Source organism: Cajanus cajan, chromosome 7 (genome assembly GCF_000230855.2).
Source record: "Cajanus cajan strain Asha chromosome 7, NIPB_CcT2T_4, whole genome shotgun sequence".
NCBI lineage: Eukaryota > Viridiplantae > Streptophyta > Magnoliopsida > Fabales > Fabaceae > Cajanus > Cajanus cajan.
In genome coordinates, this window is record NC_138523.1 from 21,032,339 (window position 1) to 21,053,278 (window position 20,940).

General features: G+C 42.6%; 1 protein-coding gene across 1 annotated transcript; it reads right to left on the reverse strand.

The window, feature by feature from the left end:
* Positions 1-579: 579 nt before the first annotated feature.
* Positions 580-3,981, reverse strand: LOC145949901 (uncharacterized). Its single transcript, XM_083060805.1, has 7 exons — positions 3,302-3,981; positions 3,166-3,242; positions 2,633-3,051; positions 2,496-2,555; positions 2,007-2,217; positions 1,189-1,847; positions 580-1,083 (listed from the first exon to the last, which is right to left on the reverse strand). The coding sequence occupies exons 1-7, from the start codon at positions 3,979-3,981 to the stop codon at positions 580-582; spliced, it is 2,610 nt and encodes an 869-aa protein (XP_082916931.1).
* Between the last annotated feature and the right edge of the window lie 16,959 nt (positions 3,982-20,940).

Consider the following 20,940-nt stretch of genomic DNA (forward strand, 5'->3'; position numbering starts at 1 on the left):
GGAAGCTCAGAGTTTGCATGCTTCTTCGTGGATTTGAGCTTTGTCTCTAAGCTCGTCCACCAAGTCGAGGTCAGCTGCCAACTCTTGAGTGTTCTGCTCGGTGTCAAAGACCTGTCGTCGGTGGGACGTCTCTCCGACTTCTACTGGGATCATTGCATCGACTCCATAAGTTAGCCTGTAGGGTGTTTCTTGCGTGGTTGATTGGGGGGTGCAATGATACGCCTAGAGGATGCTGGGAAGTTCGTCGGGCCACTATCCCTTGGCGTTTCCCAGCTGTTTCTTGAGTTCCCGGAGGATGAATTTGTTGGCTGCTTTGGCTTGGTCGTTGGTTTGAGGGATTCCGAACCTGCAAATGATGTTCTTCCATGTGAATTTTCGCACGTTCTCAGTGGTAATTTTGGCGAGTGGACATGCTTCAATCCACTTGGTGAAATAATCAATTGCCACCAGGAGGAATTTTAGTTGACCTTTCGCAGGGGGGAATGGTCCGAGAATGTCCATTCCCCACTAGGATAAAGGACATGCCGACATCATGTGGTGGAGAGTTTCGGGTGGTTGCCGGTGTGTGTCGCCGAATTGCTAGCACTCTTTACATTTTTGAATATAGCTTTGACAGTTCGACTTCAGAGTAGGCCAGTAGTACCCAGCTTGGAGTACCCTGGTCGCCATTGAGCGCGCCCCGGAGTGCATGCCGCATATCCCCTGGTGAATTTCCCTGATGACATAGGCTGCCTGAGACACGGTCAAGCATTTGAGTAGTGGAGAAGAAACTACACGTTTGAATAACTCATCACCGATGATGATGAACTTAGCCGATCTCATCCTTATCTTCCGAGCTTCGTCTTTGGCCTCGGGCAGGGTTCCTTCTTTCAAGTAGTTCCAGATGCCTGCCATCCATCCCAGGTCTTCATTGTCACTGACGTTGATGACTTTGTCGTCTAAGCTGGGTGAGTGCAAGGTTTCCTGAATGATGGTTCGATGCTGTCCAGGCCTTTTGGTGCTGGCGAGCTTTGACAGGAGGTCAGCTCGGGCGTTTTGCTCTTGCGGCACATGCTTTATGGTGAATTCGTCGAAGGACGAGATCTGGTGGGACGCAGTGTGAAAGTACCGCTGCAACAGAGTGTCTTTTGCTTGGTACGTTCCGCTGAGCTACTCCACCATCAGTTTTGAGTCGTTGTTGCAACTCACCTTTCGGGCTTCGAGGTTGCGGGCTAGCCTTAATCCCGCGAGAAGTGCCTCGTACTCCGCCTGGTTGTTGGTCACTTTGAAGCCAAACTTAAGGGATTGTTCCAGAGTGACTTGGTTTGGTCCCTCTAATATGATGCCTGCACCACCACCCTTAGAGTTGGAGGATCCGTCCACATGTAAGGTCCACACCTGAGGTTCCTCAGCAGTGGTAGGCGTGAGCTCGGCTACGAAGTCGGCCAGGCACTGGGCTTTCAGGGGTCCGCGACTTTCATATTGGATGCCAAACTTAGACAATTCTACTGACCACACAATCATCCGTCCGGCGAGCTCGGGCTTTCGCAGAATTTGCTTGATGGGGTAGTCGGTTTTGACTACCACCTGGTGACTCTGGAAGTAGGGTCGGAGACGCCAAGCTGCGGTGACGAGTGCTAGTGCCAGCTTCTCGATCATCTGGTACCGCTTCTCCGCATCTTGGAGGGCTCGGATGATGAAATAGATTGGTGTCTGCCCTTTCTGGTGCTCTTGTACTATTACTGCGCTGATAGCGCCTTCTGCTACGGCCAAGTAAAGGAGGAGGTCAGTTTTGTGATCCGGCCTCTGTAGGATCGGCGGGGTTGTGAGGAAGGTTTTGAAGCTTCGGAAAGCTTCTTCGCACCGATCTGTCAATTGGAAGTCTTTTGGTTTTCACAGCAGGGTGAAAATGGGCCCTTCCTTTTCCGCGAGTTTGGGGATGAAACGGGATAATGAGACCAGCCGTCCAGCTAGGCGTTGGACCTCTTTCACCGTTTATGGGCTTTGCATCTGTATGATTGCTTTACACTTCTCGGGATTGGCCTCAATTCCCCTGCTAGTGATCATGAAGCCGAGGAACTTGCCTCCCTGGACGCCGAAGACACATTTCTCCGAGTTGAGGCGCATGTTGTGCTTCCTGACCTGGGCGAATACTTCAGCGAGGTCGGCGACATGGTCTGCTGCCGAGGTGGTCTTGACTACCATGTCGTCAACGTAGACTTCCATGTTCCTCCCGATCTGTTGTTGGAAAACCTTATCTATCAGCCGCTGGTAGGTTACGCCTGCGCTTTTTGAGGCTGAAGGGCATCACCCGGTAGCAGTAGTTGGCGTGGTCGGTGATGAAGGATGTATGCACTTCGTCAGGTGGGTGCATCATTATTTGGTTGTACCTGGAGTAGGCATCGAGGAAGCTGAGGAGGGCGTGTCCGGAGGCTCCATCGACCAACTTGTCAATGCTCGGCAAGGGGTATGAGTCCTTGGGGCATGCTTTGTTCAGATCGGTGTAGTCGACGCACATCCGCCACTTTCCCGAGTTCTTCTTTACCAGGACCACGTTCACCAGCCATGTGGTGTACCTGACCTCACGGATGAAGCCAGCATTTAGCAGTTTCTACGTTTCGGCGATGATGGCCTCCCGCCTTTCGCCACCTACCTTCCTCTTCCGCTGGGCGACTGGTTTTGCCTCCTTGTGTATTGCTAGCTTGTGGCAGATGAAATCAACGTCTATGCCTGGCATATCAGCGCTGGACCAGGCGAAGAGGTCGGCGTTTTTGAGGATTTCTGCTTCGAGTTGCTGTCGCAACTCTGGGGTCAACTGTCTGCTGATCTTCGTGGATTGCCCGGGGAGTTTCCCGATCTGAAAGTCATCGAGCTCGTCAATGGGGCTAGGCCGTTCGTTGTGAGAGTCGGATCTTGGATCGAGATCGGTGATTTCTTTGTGGTTGGCGTGAGCCACGGAGGTGGGGTCGCTCTTGCACTGCTCACCGAGTGAGGCAATTTCCAGGCTTTCGGTGTAGCATTGCCGTGCCGTCTTCTGGTTCGCTTTAACAGAGATAATTTTCCCATCATGCCCTGGAATTTCATGGTGAGGTGTGGGGTGGATACCATCGCTCCGAGCTGGTTCAAGGTTGGCCTCCCGATGATGATGTTATAGGAGGTGTCGGCTTCCATGAGAAGGTATCGAACCATGATCCATCTTGTATCCGGAGGTGCTCCGAAAGTTGTCAGTAGGTCCACGTACCCCCGCGTGTGAACGCTTCTTCCTGCAAAACCGACTAGGGGATCTGTGTGAGGTTGTATGAGAGAGTGGGGGACGTCTAACCTGAGGAACGTTGGCCAATACAGGATGTCGGCAGAGCTCCCTTGGTCGATCAGCGTTTTGTGAACCTCCCAATTGGCTAACGCTACGGCTATAACCATGGGATCATCCTGGTTGGGGTTGACCCCGACATAGTCGTCATTTGTGAAAGTAATCGTCGGTGCACTCTGGTGCGAAGCTGAGGTGGTGAAGTGTATGTGGTTGACATTGCGCAGGTGTCTTTTCCGGGCCGAGCTGCTGGCGCCCCCTCCTACGAAACCACCCGCGATTGTACTGATTACTCCCTGTAAGGGAGTTGGTCTTTTTTCCTGACTTACCTCGGCTCGCATTACTCCGCCGGGGTTGAGTTGGGAGGTAGAGAGCTGTTCCGTGCGAGCTCCTGAATCATGACCTCTGTCTCGTCCTTGTCCTTTTTCTCGACCTTGGTCGGGGAGAGTGGAGTGTTCCTTTTCCTCATTGCGGTTGTTTGTATGAGGGGGGTGATCAGAGTGTCGCCACGGGAGTTGAGCGCGAATCCTTTTGTTTTCCGTGCGTAGAGTCGCTAGGTCAGCCTCATTGGCGGTCCGCATCGCGGCTAGGTCGGTTTCGTGCTTGGCACGCATAATTTGTAGATCTGCGGCGTGTTGCTGCCACATCTGCTCGACTTGCTCGATCAGTTGTCTTAATGATGCTTCGTTTTCCATGTTAGTGGTGTGATCTAGGTCGTCTATTACGCATGTGCTATGGCTTCTGGTGAAAACCACAAGCGTGGCCGATAAGAGCTGTCTTGATCGGCCCCACGGTGGGCGCCAAATGTTCTTACCGAAAATCTGCCGTAGAGCTGATCCGCCAGGTAAGATCGATGAGCCTCCTTCACTGGTACGTTTGTGTTCCAAGATGGGGGTGGTACCTGCAAAAGAGACTTCGATGCTAAAGTTAGGGTTTGTATGAGTATGAATCTCGTATATGTAATGCATGTACCTTAGTATGAATTAGGGTTGGTTCGGGCCCTAGGCCTGAGATAAGATATGATAAGATTAGATAATGGGTCTCGTTTGGAGCGAGATCCCTTGAGATCAGGTATGATTTACCTAAATGCCGAGCTAACGTCGCGTAGCGTGTGCCCGAGGTCATCTTGCGCTGTGATGCCGACCTCGGAGCTCGGCTTCGCAGTACGGACAGTTCACCTTTATTTTATTATTTAATAAAAATATTAATGACTAATATATAATGACCACTAAAAATGTATTTAAATCACACCAACATTTACTATTAGCGACAATTATTTAATTGGAAAAACTTAAGTCCTACATTGACTAGAAATAAGATAATTAATGTGAAGTCCCACATCGGTTAGGAAGGAGAACGAAGCATGCCATATATATGGGTGTGGATACCTTCCTTGTGTGGACGCGTTTTGGGGTCGCATGCGTGCCATTGCCAGAAACAAAACCGTGAGGGCTGCGGCCAAAGCGGACAATATCCACATGCGGGTTGCTGGGGTGTTACATTGGTATCAAAGCCGGGACCCGGGTCGGTGTGCTAGCGAGGGCACTGGACTCCCATGAGGGGGGTGGATTGTGAAGTCCCACATCGGTTAGGAAGGAGAACGAAACATGCCATATATATGGGTGTGGATACCTTCCTTGTGTGGACGCGTTTTGGGGTGGCATGCGTGCCATTGCCAGAAGCAAAACCGTGAGGGCTGCAGCCAAAGCGGACAATATCCACATGCGGGTTGCTGGGGTGTTACAATTAAAGAGTATATAAATGGATTATAACTCTCACCTTACAAGTTTTTTTGTAGGGTTAAGTTAGACCTATAACTTATTATTCTAAATTGGTATCAGATTACTCACCATTACCAAACTCAATAGTCCCTAAACTTGATAGGGTGTATTGGGAAAAATTCAAATCCCACATCGACTATTGATAAAATAATTAATTAGGAGATAAGACAATTAAAAAATATATAAATAAAAGATAATCCTCATCTTACAAGTCCCACATCGAGTAGAAAGTAAAAAATTTCACAAAAAGTTATACACTTTTTCCAACCATTAAAAGGATTTTTACCAGCATTCAAAATAATTGACGCTAAATATTTTAGCGACACTGCATACAATGGCTATTGTAGAAATGTCGCTAAAAGATTTTGTAGCAATTTTTATTACCACTAAAAACCATATTAAATGCTACTAAAAATCTATTTTGTTGTAGTGATACTTGGAACCTTGTACCCTAGACTCATACCACATAAAGGTATCAACCATAGGCTGAAAATATGTTGAATTAGTTGCATTGAATGGAACTGATGCATCAATGAACCATTTAGCAATAGCAAGGTCACATTTTTCTATCACTTTTTTGCTTTGCAATACACTTTTTAAGTTAGGTTAAGCTCTAGGAGTTGTTCTAGGCATAAAAAAGTTACCAATGTGGTTCTTGCCTTTTAAAAATGCTGATGTTGATTGTTCCACTTTTGGCACTTCACCTTCTTCAATAGGTGGGAAAGAGTAACTATCATCATTTTCTTCTTGAATTTTTCTTTTCTTGCTCTTGCATTCATCAATGTTTTTGTTTCATCTGAAAATGAATACCTGCGAGAACCTTTTTACATTGTTCAACTTGACTTTTCTCACCAGCCAAGTGACTTTTAAACCTATTCATTCCACCTCCCTGAACAACTTTATCGTAGTATATGCATAATATAGATTTTTCATTCTCCTTAAGCAATTTGCAATGTCCCCAAGCTATATTAGCTTTCCCTCTAACATTCTTTTGGAAAGACTTTTGAGTAGAACCCTCTTGTGATGATGGTGTTTCTCCAGTTGTCATGCCTAATATCAAAACATCATGCAATAACAACCAACAAAAATATTATTGTAAATTAAATCAACCAAAATCAATATAATAATGAGCAGATCAAAGAGTAGCTAACAGTAACATAATGTTAAAATAATCAAATTACATAGTCAAAGAACAACTAACAATAACATAATGCTAAAATAATCAAATTATAGAGTCAAAGAGCAACTAACAATAATATAATGCTAAAAACAACTAAATTATAAATTCAAAGAGCAACTAACATAATGTCAAAGCAACAAAATTAATAACCAAAAAGAAGCTAACATATAATTATATTTTACAAACAAAGCATCCAACATTTCAATGTACACAACAACTAAGAAGAGCATCCAAGCAGTCAAAATTAAATAATATGGTTGTTAACCTTAAATTGAAATTGAATACAAAATGTGATTAAACTCGACCACGAATGCAAAATATAGATATCAATAAAAAAAACGCAACGCGGAGGGATTGAGAGGTGATGAACCATGACACAACGCAATGCCGAGATGAGTGTTGTGGCACGGTGAGGCAACAACGTGACAGGACAGTGGTGCGGCGGTGCGGCGATGCGATGGTGCGACGATGCGGTAGTGCGATAGCGAAATGGAAAATGGTGGCCCGACAAGCTAGCAACACAAGTCACACGACAAGTCAACAAGTCTCTGCAACTGCAAGTGAAAATGGGGTTGGGTTTGTGTCTCAAAATCAAAATCTGAAAAGAACTTAAGGTTTGGGAAACAAGACATGTAGGTGCAGCGTGCATGGGCATTTTAAAATTGAAGTTTCTATTCTAATTCTAAATTTTTTAAAATAAAACAAATGACGTCGTTTAAATTTTTTTTTTTTTTAAAAAGTGATGACCCGATTTGGGTCATGAAACTCGCGATTTGATGGTTCAACCAGGATTTTAACTAGGTCACACCGAGTCAACTGCACATCCGTTCTAATCAATGGTTTGAATATGTCAAACCATTGATTTCTGGTTCGATCGGCCGGTTTGTACCGAGTTTTAAAACACTGAATTAAACCCTAAACAGAATAATCTTATACTACTACATGAGAATTATATAATTAAAACCATAGAAACAAATATTTTAAAACGTCAATTTAATTAACAAAAATATTAATCTTATATTACTACATGAAAATTATATAATTAAAACCGTATAAAAAAATATTAATACTTTATTTTAATTAACTCTTTGAATAGGCATTATGAAATTATACAAAATCAATAAATGCGCGCGTAAAATTAAAATAATAAATATTGAAGTCCCTAAATAATGAATAATCACTTCAACCCTAAACAAAATAATCCTACAAATTATATAATTAAAACCATAGAAAACAAATTTCATATAAATTAAATTTTATAACACAAATCTAAACTCCTACAAATTTAAATCATCAACAATATCAACAAATATTTCAGATAAACAAATTTATAACCTAAAAATGTAAATGAAAAAAATTTAAACCCTAACCAAAAAAATACATTTTTACTATATCAAAAAATTATATTTCCACTACATTTAAAAAAACTAACAGTTTTAAACTTCATTCTAATTAACAAAATAATTAATCTCATATATATTTTATTTTAAAATACAAAACAAAATTAAATCCTAACCAAAATACTCTTACACTACCACATCCAAATTATATAATTAAAACTATAAAAACAACAATTTTAATACTTCTTATAATTAAACATTTTATTTTCACATATACTAAATTTTAATAATCCACATATTAAAGTTTATAATTTATAAGCAACATAATATACATGATTATAAAAAAAAATCTTTTAAAATATTTAAAAAAAACTTTAATTTTTAAACTTCAATTTAATTAACAAAGTAATTAATCTCATATAAATTAAATTATATAAAAAAACAAAATTAATTCAAAAATTAAAAACTATAACTAATTGTAACATCCCGAATTTTCTACTAGTATAATAGAATAATTATTGTTTATTTTTATATTTATGGAGGTTATTTTCTTATAAATATTTTAATGGATTTTATAGAATGTTTTAAAGAATTTTTAATAATTATTAGTATTTTAATAATGAATATTTATGAAAATTATTTTTGTAATATTTTAATTTTTAGTAACCTAGAACGGGCTGTTCTCAAACTAGAACGGACCGTTCCAAACTACGAAAATGGCCTATAAAGACTATGTTGGAACAGGCCATTCCAACATAGAATTTTATGAGTAAAACTCAAACCCAGAACGGGTCGTTCCGATTTGGGAACAGGCCATTCCAATCATGGCCATTATGGGTAAAATGTAAATTCAGAACGGGCCGTTCTAGTTTTGGAACAGGTTATTCTGGATATGAAATTTACGCATGATAAATGATTCCAGAACGGGCCGTTCCGGATTCGAAACGGGTCGTTCTTGCCACATTTGATGCCTATAAATAAAACATTCTGGCACTCCAAAACGCATTTTTTCACTTCTGTCCTCTTTTTTTCTTCTACACTCTCTAAAGACCCAAGAGAACCTAGAGGAGGAGACCAGCAAGATTCGACTCTAGTTTCAACTCCTTATCGAGGTAAGGGGGAGTGAGAAACCTTGCTTTGGGTGTGGGAATGTATGTTGGGTAGTGGAATTGGCCTCCGATCCTATGTTTGTTGTATGCTCATGTATGAGGAATTTCCCCAATTGTATCTGTTTCATTTAATGTTCCTCTTGTATGTAATTAATTGTATGATTTGAGATTTTTGTGGGTTCCTACGGGAAATCCTATGAGAAATAGACAAATTTTGCATGTTATCTAAATATAAATGTATAATTTTGAGATCTCTATGGGTTCCTATGGGAAACTCTAAGGTTATGAATTTGTAATTTTAATAGGCAAAATGTGAATGTTTTCTATTTCGCTCTCTGATTTCTCTATCGTGTTCCTTGTTGAATGAGATGAATGAATATGTGTTTAATTTTGAAAATAAACAAGTTTTGATATGAATTAGAGTGTTCTGTAGGTTCCTGTGAAAACCCTATGAGAAACAGGCAAATTTTAAATGTTTTGTTTTATTTTCTGAGTTTTCTGTTGTGTTCCTTGGTGTTTATGGAGTGTAAATATGTGTTTAATTTTGAAAATAGAAAAGTTTTAATATGGATTAAAGTGCTCTGTGAAAATTGTGAATGACATGTGATAATGTGATATGGTAATGAAATATGATGATGAAACGTGATGATGAAATGTGATATGATAATGAGACATCATAATATGATATGAGAAAAGCATCGCGTCTTGATTGACATGCATCATGTGCATAAATGTTTTTAAGGGTACGATATGGAATACACTGCCAGAGAAGGTGTAACACCCCGAATTTTTCTACTAATACTATGAATAATTATTATTTATTTTTGTATTTATGAAGATTATTACCTTATAATTATTTTGATTAATTAAATAGGTTTGATTGAATTTTTAAAGGTTTTTAATAATAATCATTTATGAAAATTATTTTGTATAATATTATTAATTATGAAATTTTGTTATAATTATTATTTGAAGAAAATCATGTTTTAAATTGTATTGATATTTTATTTTAATTTGATATATATATATATATATGTTATTTATTTATTCATTAATTAACAATCCTGGATTTTCATAGCTCTGGAACTGGCCGTTCCACTTTGGGAACGGGCCGTTCCAAATCAAGCATGCGTGGGTAAAATTTTAACCCAGAACGGACCGTTCCACTTTGGGAACGGGCCGTTCTGGATGTGTTTTTAAAGGACAAAGTCTTGACTCAGAATGGGCCGTTCTGGGTTTGGAACGGGCCGTTCTGATGATCTAGATGTGAATTGCTTGAGGGGTGTGTAAACCCTTATTTTGTTGGACTTATCTGTTGTGTATGTGATATGGAATTGAGCTATAAGATGAGATGTGATGAATGTGAATATGATTATGATTGTGGTTCCTCACACTAATGACTAGGGATGGCACGACCCCTGGGTAACTGATGCTACAGGGAGGGCGTGACCCTGGCATGGTGTGAGATGAGTAAGGCAATTAACACGTATCACTTATGTCAAATATGGCAGCCTTGGCATAGGGTTGTAGACCCCTAAAATTGTCCGGGTCGGAAATAAGACTCGAAGACTCTCAAAGATCAAAGGAAAGTCAGCCAGAAGGACTCCCAGAAGACCATAGGATGACTATCTGTAGGTTTAGAGGTCTTAGAGTAGCCAAAAATAAGAAAGTGGGAGGTTTGGAGCTCAATACGGCCTCTTTGGAGTTCAGTACGGCCGTACTGCACATTTTGTACTACAATACGGCCGTACTGAAACCAATACGGCCGTATTGAAGTTTCTGTGTTTCAATACGGCCGTACTGAATTCAATACGGCCGTATTGAAGTACAAAAACTCAATACGGGCCGTATTGAACCCAGGGGTCGTACTGCGCCTCATCCCTATAAATAGGACGTCATTTGGACGTCATTCCACACTTTTCCACACAGTTTTGACTCCCTCCTTGAGTATTCTGGGGTTTTTGAGCAGTGTTCTGCCCTAGAAATCTCTCTGGGAGTCGATCCGACGAAGTTCTGGAATTCCGAGCATTTAGCTTGGAGATTCGAACTTAGTCGAAGGGAAATCTTTTGGATTTCCATAGTCAAAAATTATTTTTAGGAAGGAGCGAGCGAACTTGTAGAGGGAGGGAGTGCCAAAAAGCCTCCTAGACTTCATTGATATATAAAAAGCACGCTTCAAGAGGTTTCTTTTCTAAAAATCCCTTCTTTTACCGCTTTCTGATTGTTGCATATTTAAATTTATCATCATGTAGATATTTAATTTACAATCGCTTATAATAAATAGGGGTAATTTAGTAATTTTGCGCTATTATTTAATAAATAATCCGTCATAGGGAACCCTAATGGGGCGCTGTGGGGGTGCTAACACCTTCCCCACACGTAACCGACTCCCTTACCCAACTCTGGTTGTAATGGCCAAAGTTGATTTATAAAATCAATTGCCTTAAATCTTTTTCCAATGTTTTGAGTAAAATATTGGTGGCGACTCCAAGAACCCTAATTTTTGCGAAAACCACTAATCCATAGAGGGTCCCGCTTGGGATTAATATGGATTGGTGAATCATTTAATAAAATTGGTAGCTCGACAAGGTCTCAGTTTGAGAATAAGTCGTTCTATCAATCCACCACTTTTCAAAACATTAAAACGAGTCATGACCATCGTCGCGATTGCCAAGGTCCGTTTCGGCGGGTGGCGACAGATGGCGACTCCGCTGGGGAAGCCTCGAGAGTCAGTCCCATTTAGTGATGGATTATTTCTAAAATAATAGTTTAAAATTACTTCGTTACCCCTCACTTGTATGATAACATGTTTATCTATTTGGCTTTAATAACTGTTGTTTGTTTAATTTTTCGCAATTGTTTGAAATACAAACTGCACACGAACCTTTGCACACAACAGTTCCCTCTATACCCGGGGGCGTGAGTGGAAAGCCATAGGGAGTGGATGTTAGTACGGCCGGTTGTCGAATGGGTCTATAGGTGCCCGTAGACCGTTGTCGGAAAACATCACTCAAGGTGATAACCATGAACTCAAGTCCGACAGTGCGTTGGAGCTTTCCATCGACTTACGACGAGAGGAATTGGGTCCCTATAATGGGGGCACCTTGGGGGCCTCAGACCGGTGAGAACAGTTAGATCCACCTTGAATATGCACTTTTCTGCAGGATACCCCTACCTCGTGATTCGCTCGTGACTGTTCGTGGATGAGTGAATTGTTTGTGTATAGGTTTATGTGATATTGTTTGTGCATTAATAATAAACCTCGTGATAAGGTCTAAAGAATAATCCCCATGCATGAAAATACCATGACATGAGAGGAAAGACCATGTGTGAAAATATAATAAAAGTGAGGAGCATGTACATCATTACCAATAAGACATCATGCATCCTCATAAACCATGCATTTTAGGTTCACCAATACCTCTTGACATGAGTAAAAGAGACCCATAATTATCGAGATTCTCCGTTGGGGAGGGATCATAAGTCAAGGAGGGTGGTAACACTCCGTTTTAAAAAGGCAGCGCCTTAAAAATGGAGGGTTATCAAGCTCATGTCAAGAGCGTATTCATCCCATAAATAAACTAATTAAACATTCATTTTAGAAAGTGGCTGGTCATCTCTCTGTCCTCACACGCGCGCAAAAAATCAAGAAGATGGAAGCGCTGGAGGACCAAAATAAGAAGCTTACAGCCGAGCTCTCGCAGCTCAAAGAACAAATGGCGCAAATGATGGAGCTCATGCGTCATCATAATGTACATGGGTCTCACCACAGTGACCATGAGTCCCATCATCATGAGGAGGAGGAGCACGAGGAAGAACCTCCACGAGCTGTACCCCTTGGGGCGGGGATCATGATTAAAGAGCCCGAGGTTTCAAAGGAACAATTCCACGCCCTAGAGGATCGGCTAAGGGCTATGGAGGGGCATGACTTCGATATTAAAGATGCCGCCGACATGTGTTTAGTGAGGGACATCCAATTCCCTCCTAAATTTAAAGTGCCGGATTTCCCAAAGTACGTGGGATCGACTTGCCCTAAGAGTCATCCCACCATGTACTGTCGCAAAATGGCTGCATATGCCACAAATGAAAAGCTCTTGATCCATTGCTTCCAAGAGAGCTTAGCCGATACTGCGCTCAATTGGTATATGCAGCTAGATGGAAATCTAGTACATACATGGAGGCAGTTGGCCGACGCCTTTCTCAAGCGCTATAAATACAACATCGACCTAACACCCGATAGGTCAGATCTTCAAGCCTTGAGTAAGAAAAATGATGAATCTTTCAAGGCGTACGCCCAACGATGGAGGGAGTTGGCGGCACAGATAGAGCCCCCGCTGTCGGATAAGGAGACGGTGTCCTTATTCATCAACTCGTTGACTGGTCCCTATTACGATAAAATGATAGGGAACACAACGACACTCTTCTCGGACATCATCACCATTGGGGAGAGAGTGGAACAAGGACTTAAAAGTGGGAAGCTGGCTAAGCCTTCCCAATCATATGAAGCTAAGAAGGCCTTCGGGAAGAAGAAAGAGGGAGGAGTCAATGCTATAACCATACCCTCGGCTACTTCCACTTCGAAGTCGGGTAGATCGCAATTCACTCCTGTGAAGAAGTTTGATAAACTTCCGACCACTTATAGCGATCTCCTGCCGAAGCTAGTAGAAGCCAAACTTCTAGCTTATGTTCCACCAAGGAAGATCGACCCACCTTACCCCGATTGGTACAAGCCACAAGACAAATGTTTATACCATTCGGGGGCACCAGGGCATTCAACAGAGAACTGCCTAGCTCTCAAACACAAGGTCCAAAGCCTTATTGATGCTGGGTGGGTCACTTTCGATTCGACAGCGCCCGACGTGAGCAAGAACCCTCTGCCAAAGCAGGAGTAGAGAGAAGGGCAAGCCACGATAGGGCCCCTCCTTAATTTTCTTTTTCTTTTTGGGACTCATGATCAGTACCCGAGATCATGAGGACCTTTCATATAAATAAGGGTTTTGTACATTTTACATATATCAATAAAGAGGCATTTTTCACACATTATTCTCTCATTTAGTTCTTTTCTCTCTCTCTCTCTTATTAACATTAATAAATTCTAAACCTAAACAGAACCAATAAATAATTATGTCTGTGATTTTTCGCTCTGATCGGGATCCGAAAGCCGAGGATGAATGGGTTGAGTTGGACAGTGATGAGGAGACCATCTCTCCGGATCTGCGAAGACTGCTAGATCAAGAAGCTCGTCTACTCCAACCGTATCAAGAAGAATTGGAGACCGTGAATTTGGGGCAGGGTCAAGAGTTGCAAGAGGTCAACATTGGGACCCATATCAGTGATGAAATAAGAGCACAATTGATCCAATTATTAAGGGAATACAAGGACGTATTCGCATGGTCGTACCGTGATATGCCCGGTTTGGACTCTAAAATCGTCGAGCACAAGTTGCCATTGAAAGAAGGGTTTCGACCCGTTAAGCAAAAGCTTCGACGAATCAAGCCCGAATGGTCTTTAAAGATCAAGGAGGAAGTGGAAAAACAATTAGACGCGGGATTCTTGGTTGTGTCCCAGTATCCCGAATGGCTGGCTAACATTGTGCCAGTCATCAAAAAGAATGGAAAGGTTAGAGTTTGTGTTGACTATAGGGATCTAAATCGTGCCAGTCCAAAGGACGATTTTCCCTTGCCACACATCGATACACTTGTGGATCACACAGCCACAAACACACTCTATTCCTTTATGGATGGATACTCGGGGTATAACCAAATCAAGATGAATATGGAAGACCGCGAGAAAACTTCTTTCATCACACCCTGGGGCACCTTCTGCTACAGGGTGATGCCTTTTGGACTTAAAAATGCGGGCGCCACCTACCAACAAGCGATGGTGACACTATTCCACGACATGATCCATAAAGAAATTGAAGTATACGTGGACGACATGATCGCAAAGTCGAAAGACGAGATGAACCACATTCAATATTTGAGAAAATTATTCAATCGGCTTCGCAAGTATCAGCTTAAGCTAAATCCGGCTAAGTGTACTTTCGGAGTCCGGTCGGGTAAGCTTCTCGGGTTCATCGTCAGTGAAAAAGGCATAGAGGTGGACCCCGATAAAGTAAAGGCAATAATGGAAATGCCTACTCCTAAAACTGAGAAAGAAATTAGAGGATTCCTCGGCAGGGTGAACTACGTCGCAAGGTTCATCGCACAGTTGACTGACACGTGCAAGCCAATATTCAAGCTGTTGCGCAAGAATCATTCCGAAGTTTGGGATGAAAATTGTCAACAAGCTTTTGATAAGATCAAACAGTGCTTGGCTAATCCACCGGTATTGGTGCCACCTGTCGAGGGAAGACCATTAATCCTCTACTTGACGGTGCTTGATGAGTCTATGGGGGCTGTGCTGGACAACAAGATGAAACAGGAAAGAAAGAACAAGCCATCTACTACCTGAGCAAGAAATTTCTTGATTATGAAACCCGCTATACGCCGCTAGAAAAAACGTGCTGCGCGTTAGCATGGGCAACACAAAGGCTTAGGCAGTACATGATTAGGCATACTACTTGGTTGGTTTCCAAAATGGATCCAATTAAGTACGTGTTCGACAAACCCATAATCACTGGGAAGATCGCCCGATGGCAAGTACAATTATCAGAATTTGACATCATACATGTCACTCAAAAGGCCATCAAGGGTAGTACCCTAGCTGATTACCTAGCACACGGGCCGACCAATGATTATCAATCCCTTCAGGACGATTTCCCCGATGAGGATATAATGCATTTACAACATGAAGAGCCTAAAGATGATGCGTGGACCATGTATTTTGATGGAGCCTCCAACATGCTTGGACAGGGGATTGGAACAGTGTTAATCTCCCCACAAGGAAAGCATATCCCCCTAACGGCAAGACTCAACTTCGACTGTACAAATAACATGGCCGAATACGAGGCTTGCGCGTTAGGAATCCAGGCAGCTATCAACAATGGTATCTTCAAGCTCAAAGTGTTTGGAGATTCGGCTTTAGTCATTCATCAGCTACGAGGTGACTGGGAAGTCCGAAATCCTAAACTGATACCATATGTTGAGCATATCAAAGATTTGACACATCTCTTTCAAAGTGTCGTCTTTGAATACATTCCAAGGGAGGAAAATCAGTTTGCCGACGCCCTTGCTACGCTCTCGTCGATGTTCGCCTTGGATAAAGAGCATGAAATGCCCATCATCAATATCCGGCGACACGATAAGCAAGCGTTCTGCCTTCTGATAGATGAAGCTATTGATGATTGTCCATGGTTCCACGACATCAAACAATACTTATCAAAAGGGGAATATCCTGATATGGCCAGCGATAATGACAAAAAGCATATCCGAAGAAGGGCCATGGGATTTTTACTAATTGGTGAAACCCTCAACAAGAAGAATCATGACTCGGTCTTGTTGAGATGTGTAGACCAAGTCGAAGCCCAAAACGTAATTAAAGAAATACATGAGGGGGTTTTCGGCACCCATATTCCCGGGCCTGCAATGGCTAAAAAGATCCTCAGGGCGGGATATTATTGGTCGACCATGGAAGGAGACTGTTACCAGTATGCGCGGAAATGCCATAAATGTCAAGCATATGCCGATAACATTCATGTCCCACCCACTCCACTCAACGTGTTGGCTTCACCTTGGCCATTCGCAATGTGGGGCATGGATGTTATTGGACCTATCGAGCCAAAAGCATCCAATGGACATAGGTTCATCCTTGTGGCCATTGACTATTTCACCAAATGGGTAGAAGCGGCATCATATGCTCATGTGACCCGAAAGGTAGTAACATCCTTCATCAGGAAGAACATCATATGCAGATACGGTATTCCCGATAAAATCATCACTGATAATGGATCCAATCTAAATAACAAGATGGTGGAAGAACTGTGCCAAGAGTTCAAAATCCAACACCACAACTCTTCCCCCTATCGACCAAAGATGAATGGGGCAGTCGAGGCAGCCAATAAAAATATCAAGAAGATAGTGCAAAAGATGGTTGTCTCATTCAAAGACTGGCATGAGATGCTACCCTTCGCTCTCCATGGATACAGGACTTCAGTGCGCACATCCACAGGAGCTACTCCATTCTCCCTCGTTTATGGGATGGAGGCGGTCTTGCCTGTTGAAGTCGAGATACCTTCTCTAAGGGTAATCATGGAAGCGAAACTTTCCGAGGCAGAATGGGTTCAAAGCCGATACGACCAATTGAACCTCATTGAAGAGAAACGGCTGAACGCCATATGCCATGGTCAAGCCTATCAAAGGAAGATCAAAAAGGCTTTTGACAAGAAAGTCCACCCTCGAGTCTACCATGAGGGAGAGCTGGTAATGAAGAAATTACTACCAGCCCAAAAGGATAAAATCGGAAAGTGGGCCCCGAATTACGAAGGACCATACGTGGTGAAGCGAGCCTTCTCCGGAGGAGCATTGATCCTCACAGACATAGATGGAGAAGAACTTCGATACCCAGTCAACGCCGACGTGGTAAAGAAGTATTATGCTTGAAGACGTTGCTTGCATAAGCCCGCTAGGATGAAAACCCGAAAAAGGGCATCCTAGGCAAAAGTTAGGGCAAAACAAAAAGCCCGCCAGTACAAGGGTACTAGGCAAAACAAAGGCAAAATTATCCCCGCTAGGATACGTCCTAGGCAAAAGTTAGGGGCAAAAGAATAAGATGTAAAAGCAAAGCAAGCAACGGTCACTTGAATCGAAAACCGAAAGGCGGTTCAAGTGATTATCTTCTAGAAGCAAGCGTCTTGCAGCATCTACACTCCTGGCTCAGGCATCTCACCCGAAGCGATTAGGGGAACGGGAAGAGCGACAATTACAGATATAATTGTTTAAGCCAAAAATGTATAGCCTACCTTGGCCAGCCATTCTTCAGAAAATCCCTTTGTAAATCTTTCTGTAAAAAAAACATTTGAATATCAATAAAATATCCATTTGTTTCTTTTCTCTCTTGACCATATGATTATGCCTTTAAATTGATGATTCAAAAATTGTACGAAACTCTGTTAATAATCGGTCAAATAAAGAAAGTTGGAGGGGTTCCTATAAAAATCAGTAATCTCCTGCATTAAAAGGCTCACGAAAATACTCCCTCGCGTTAATAACAGAAGTCCCTCTAAAAGAAGAAGAGGATAGGGAGAGCCATTCACTTTTCTAAATAAAAGAACAAAAATAAAAACTTGCATCGCGTGCATCACACACATTAGTTGCACATTTAAAGACCTTACCACGAGGCAATTGCATAAAATAGAAAAAATAGAAAATTGCTTGTGTATGACAGCAGTCAACAAAAGCCGAAAACGAAAAAAGGCAAAATACAGCAAAAGCCAAAATTAACAAAAAGGCAAGACACAGAAAAAGCCAAAAACATCGATAAAAGGCAAACATAAAGATCCCCAATTGTACAGAATAATTGAGCCTGGAGAGGCTTGCCGAAATAATACTCTCTCAGAATAATTGAGCCTGGAGAGGCTTGCCGAAACAATACTCCCTCTTAGAATAATTGAGCCTGGAGAGGCTCGCCGAAATAATACTCTCTCTGAATAACTGAGCCTGGAGAGGCTCGCAGAAATAATACTCCCCAGAGAAACCTCAGCTTAAGCTCATGGAACAAATCCCCAGCGAGAGCTATCAAAGCAAGATCGTCAAAATCCCCAATGGAAGCGCGATCATCCAAGCAAAATATTCAGTCAAAGGACTTGAAACTTCCTCAGTGGAAGATAGCTCTCTGACTCAAGCGCTGAGTGAGGCTAAGCCTGCAGAGGCTTCCTAAATAATACTCTGGGATACATAAGATCCCCAAATCCCCAGTCGCCTACTCAAGAGGCACCCCTACAAAAGGAGAAAAATAAAAAAAATATATCAATAAATATTCCCCAAGCGGAATTCGGCATCCAGCCAAACACCGAACATCAAGAGGATTTGCCTAACAGAAGAGGCCAGTCAAGAATTGAATGACAGAATCCCCCAGCGGATAACAGCCTACACAGAGGCTATAAAAATCAGAAAATCAAAAGAGACACCCGAATAAGGACAACCGGGATACTCCACTTACGTCAAAAGGACGTCAGCCAAACATAAGGCATCGCTCAACTCAGAGAGAGAGCATCTGTGTCTACACCCCAAGGAGTCAGAAATTCCCCATGGGTACCAACTAAGCAATGCAAGTTGGGGCACAAAAACCTATGAATGACTGCACATCCCCTAGACGGATCCCTGCGTTATCCAGCCCTCAGCGGCACAAAATCAGAAAAACAAACCGTCGAAGCAGCATTGTGGACTGTGGAGACAAACTTATCTCAAAACCCTGGAGAGGGCAAACTCAGCTGCCCATGTTGAGAGGCAAAACCCTGGAGAGGGCAAACTCAGCTGCCCATATTGAGAGGCAAAACCCTGTAGAGGGCAAACTCAGCTGCCCATGTTGAGAGGCAAAACCCTGGAGAGGGCAAACTCAGCTGCCCATGTTGAGAGGCAAAACCCTGGAGAGGGCAAACTCAACTGCCTCATGTTGAGAGGCAGGGCCTGGAGAGGCGATACTCAACTGCCTCATATTGAGAGGCAGGGCCTGGAGAGGCGATACTCAACTGCCTCATGTTGAGAGGCAGGGCCTGGAGAGGCGATACTCAACTGACTCATGTTGAGAGGCAGGGCCTGGAGAGGCGGTACTCAGCTACCGAGGTTGTCAGAAACACTGAGGTATGCATGAGCCTGGAGAGGCGACGACTAATACTCAACCTGGAGAGGCTACTCAACAATTTTCCACCGGAAGACGCTACAAGTCAGAAGGATGGCACATCACCTGGACAATTGGGTCAACTCCTTTACTTGTCAGCCGGTACACCAAAAGGCCGTCCGACTAAGTAAAGGAGGGGCAGCTGTAGACCCCTAAAATTGTCCGGGTCAGAAATAAGACTCGAAGACTCTCAAAGATCAAAGGAAAGTCAGCCAGAAGGACTCCCAGAAGACCATAGGATGACTATCTGTAGGTTTAGAGGTCTTAGAGTAGCCAAAAATAAGAAAGTGGGAGGTTTGGAGCTCAATACGGCCTCCTTGGAGTTCAGTACGGCCGTACTGCACATTTTGTACTACAATACGGCCGTACTGAAACCAATACGGCCGTATTGAAGTTTCTGTATTTCAATACGGTCGTACTGAATTCAATACGGCCGTATTGAAGTACAAAAACTCAATACGGGCCGTATTGAACCCAGGGGCCGTACTGCGCCTCATCCCTATAAATAGGACGTCATTTGGACGTCATTCCACACTTTTCCACACAGTTTTGACTCCCTCCTTGAGTATTCTGAGGTTTTTGAGCAGTGTTCTGCCCTAGAAATCTCTCTGGGAGTCGATCCGACGAAGTTCTGGAATTCCGAGCATTTAGCTTGGAGATTCGAACTTAGTCGAAGGGAAATCTTTTGGATTTCCATAGTCAAAAATTATTTTTAGGAAGGAGCGAGCGAACTTGTAGAGGGAGGGAGTGCCAAAAAGCCTCCTAGACTTCATTGATATATAAAAAGCACGCTTCAAGAGGTTTCTTTTCTAAAAATCCCTTCTTTTACCGCTTTCTGATTGTTGCATATTTAAATTTATCATCATGTAGATATTTAATTTACAATCGCTTATAATAAATAGGGGTAATTTAGTAATTTTGCGCTATTATTTAATAAATAATCCGTCATAGGGAACCCTAATGGGGCGCTGTGGGGGTGCTAACACCTTCCCCACACGTAACCGACTCCCTTACCCAACTCTGGTTGTAATGGCCAAAGTTGATTTATAAAATCAATTGCCTTAAATCTTTTTCCAATGTTTTGAGTAAAATATTGGTGGCGACTCCAAGAACCCTAATTTTTGCGAAAACCACTAATCCATAGAGGGTCCCGCTTGGGATTAATATGGATTGGTGAATCATTTAATAAAATTGGTAGCTCGACAAGGTCTCAGTTTGAGAATAAGTCGTTCTATCAATCCACCACTTTTCAAAACATTAAAACGAGTCATGACCATCGTCGCGATTGCCAAGGTCCGTTTCGGCGGGTGGCGACAAGGGTTAATTGCAAGAGATTATATGGATTGTGATGTGATTGTGGTTCCTCACATCAATGACTAGGGATGGCATGGCCCCTGGGTAAGTGATGCTACAGGGAGGGCGTGACCCTAGCATGGTGTGGGATGAGTGAGGCAATTAACTCGTATCA

Bases quoted from the DNA above. Each gene is read 5' to 3' on its own strand.
- LOC145949901 (XM_083060805.1), bottom strand. From the start codon at position 3,981: ATGGAAAACGAAGCATCATTAAGACAACTGATCGAGCAAGTCGAGCAG. The intron at 2,218-2,495 runs GTGCGTCGACTA...TTCCAACAACAG, and splicing joins AACTCGGGAAAGTGGCGGAT to ATCGGGAGGAACATGGAAGT. The intron at 1,848-2,006 runs GTAAAGCAATCA...TCCAATTGACAG, and splicing joins TGAGGCCAATCCCGAGAAGT to ATCGGTGCGAAGAAGCTTTC.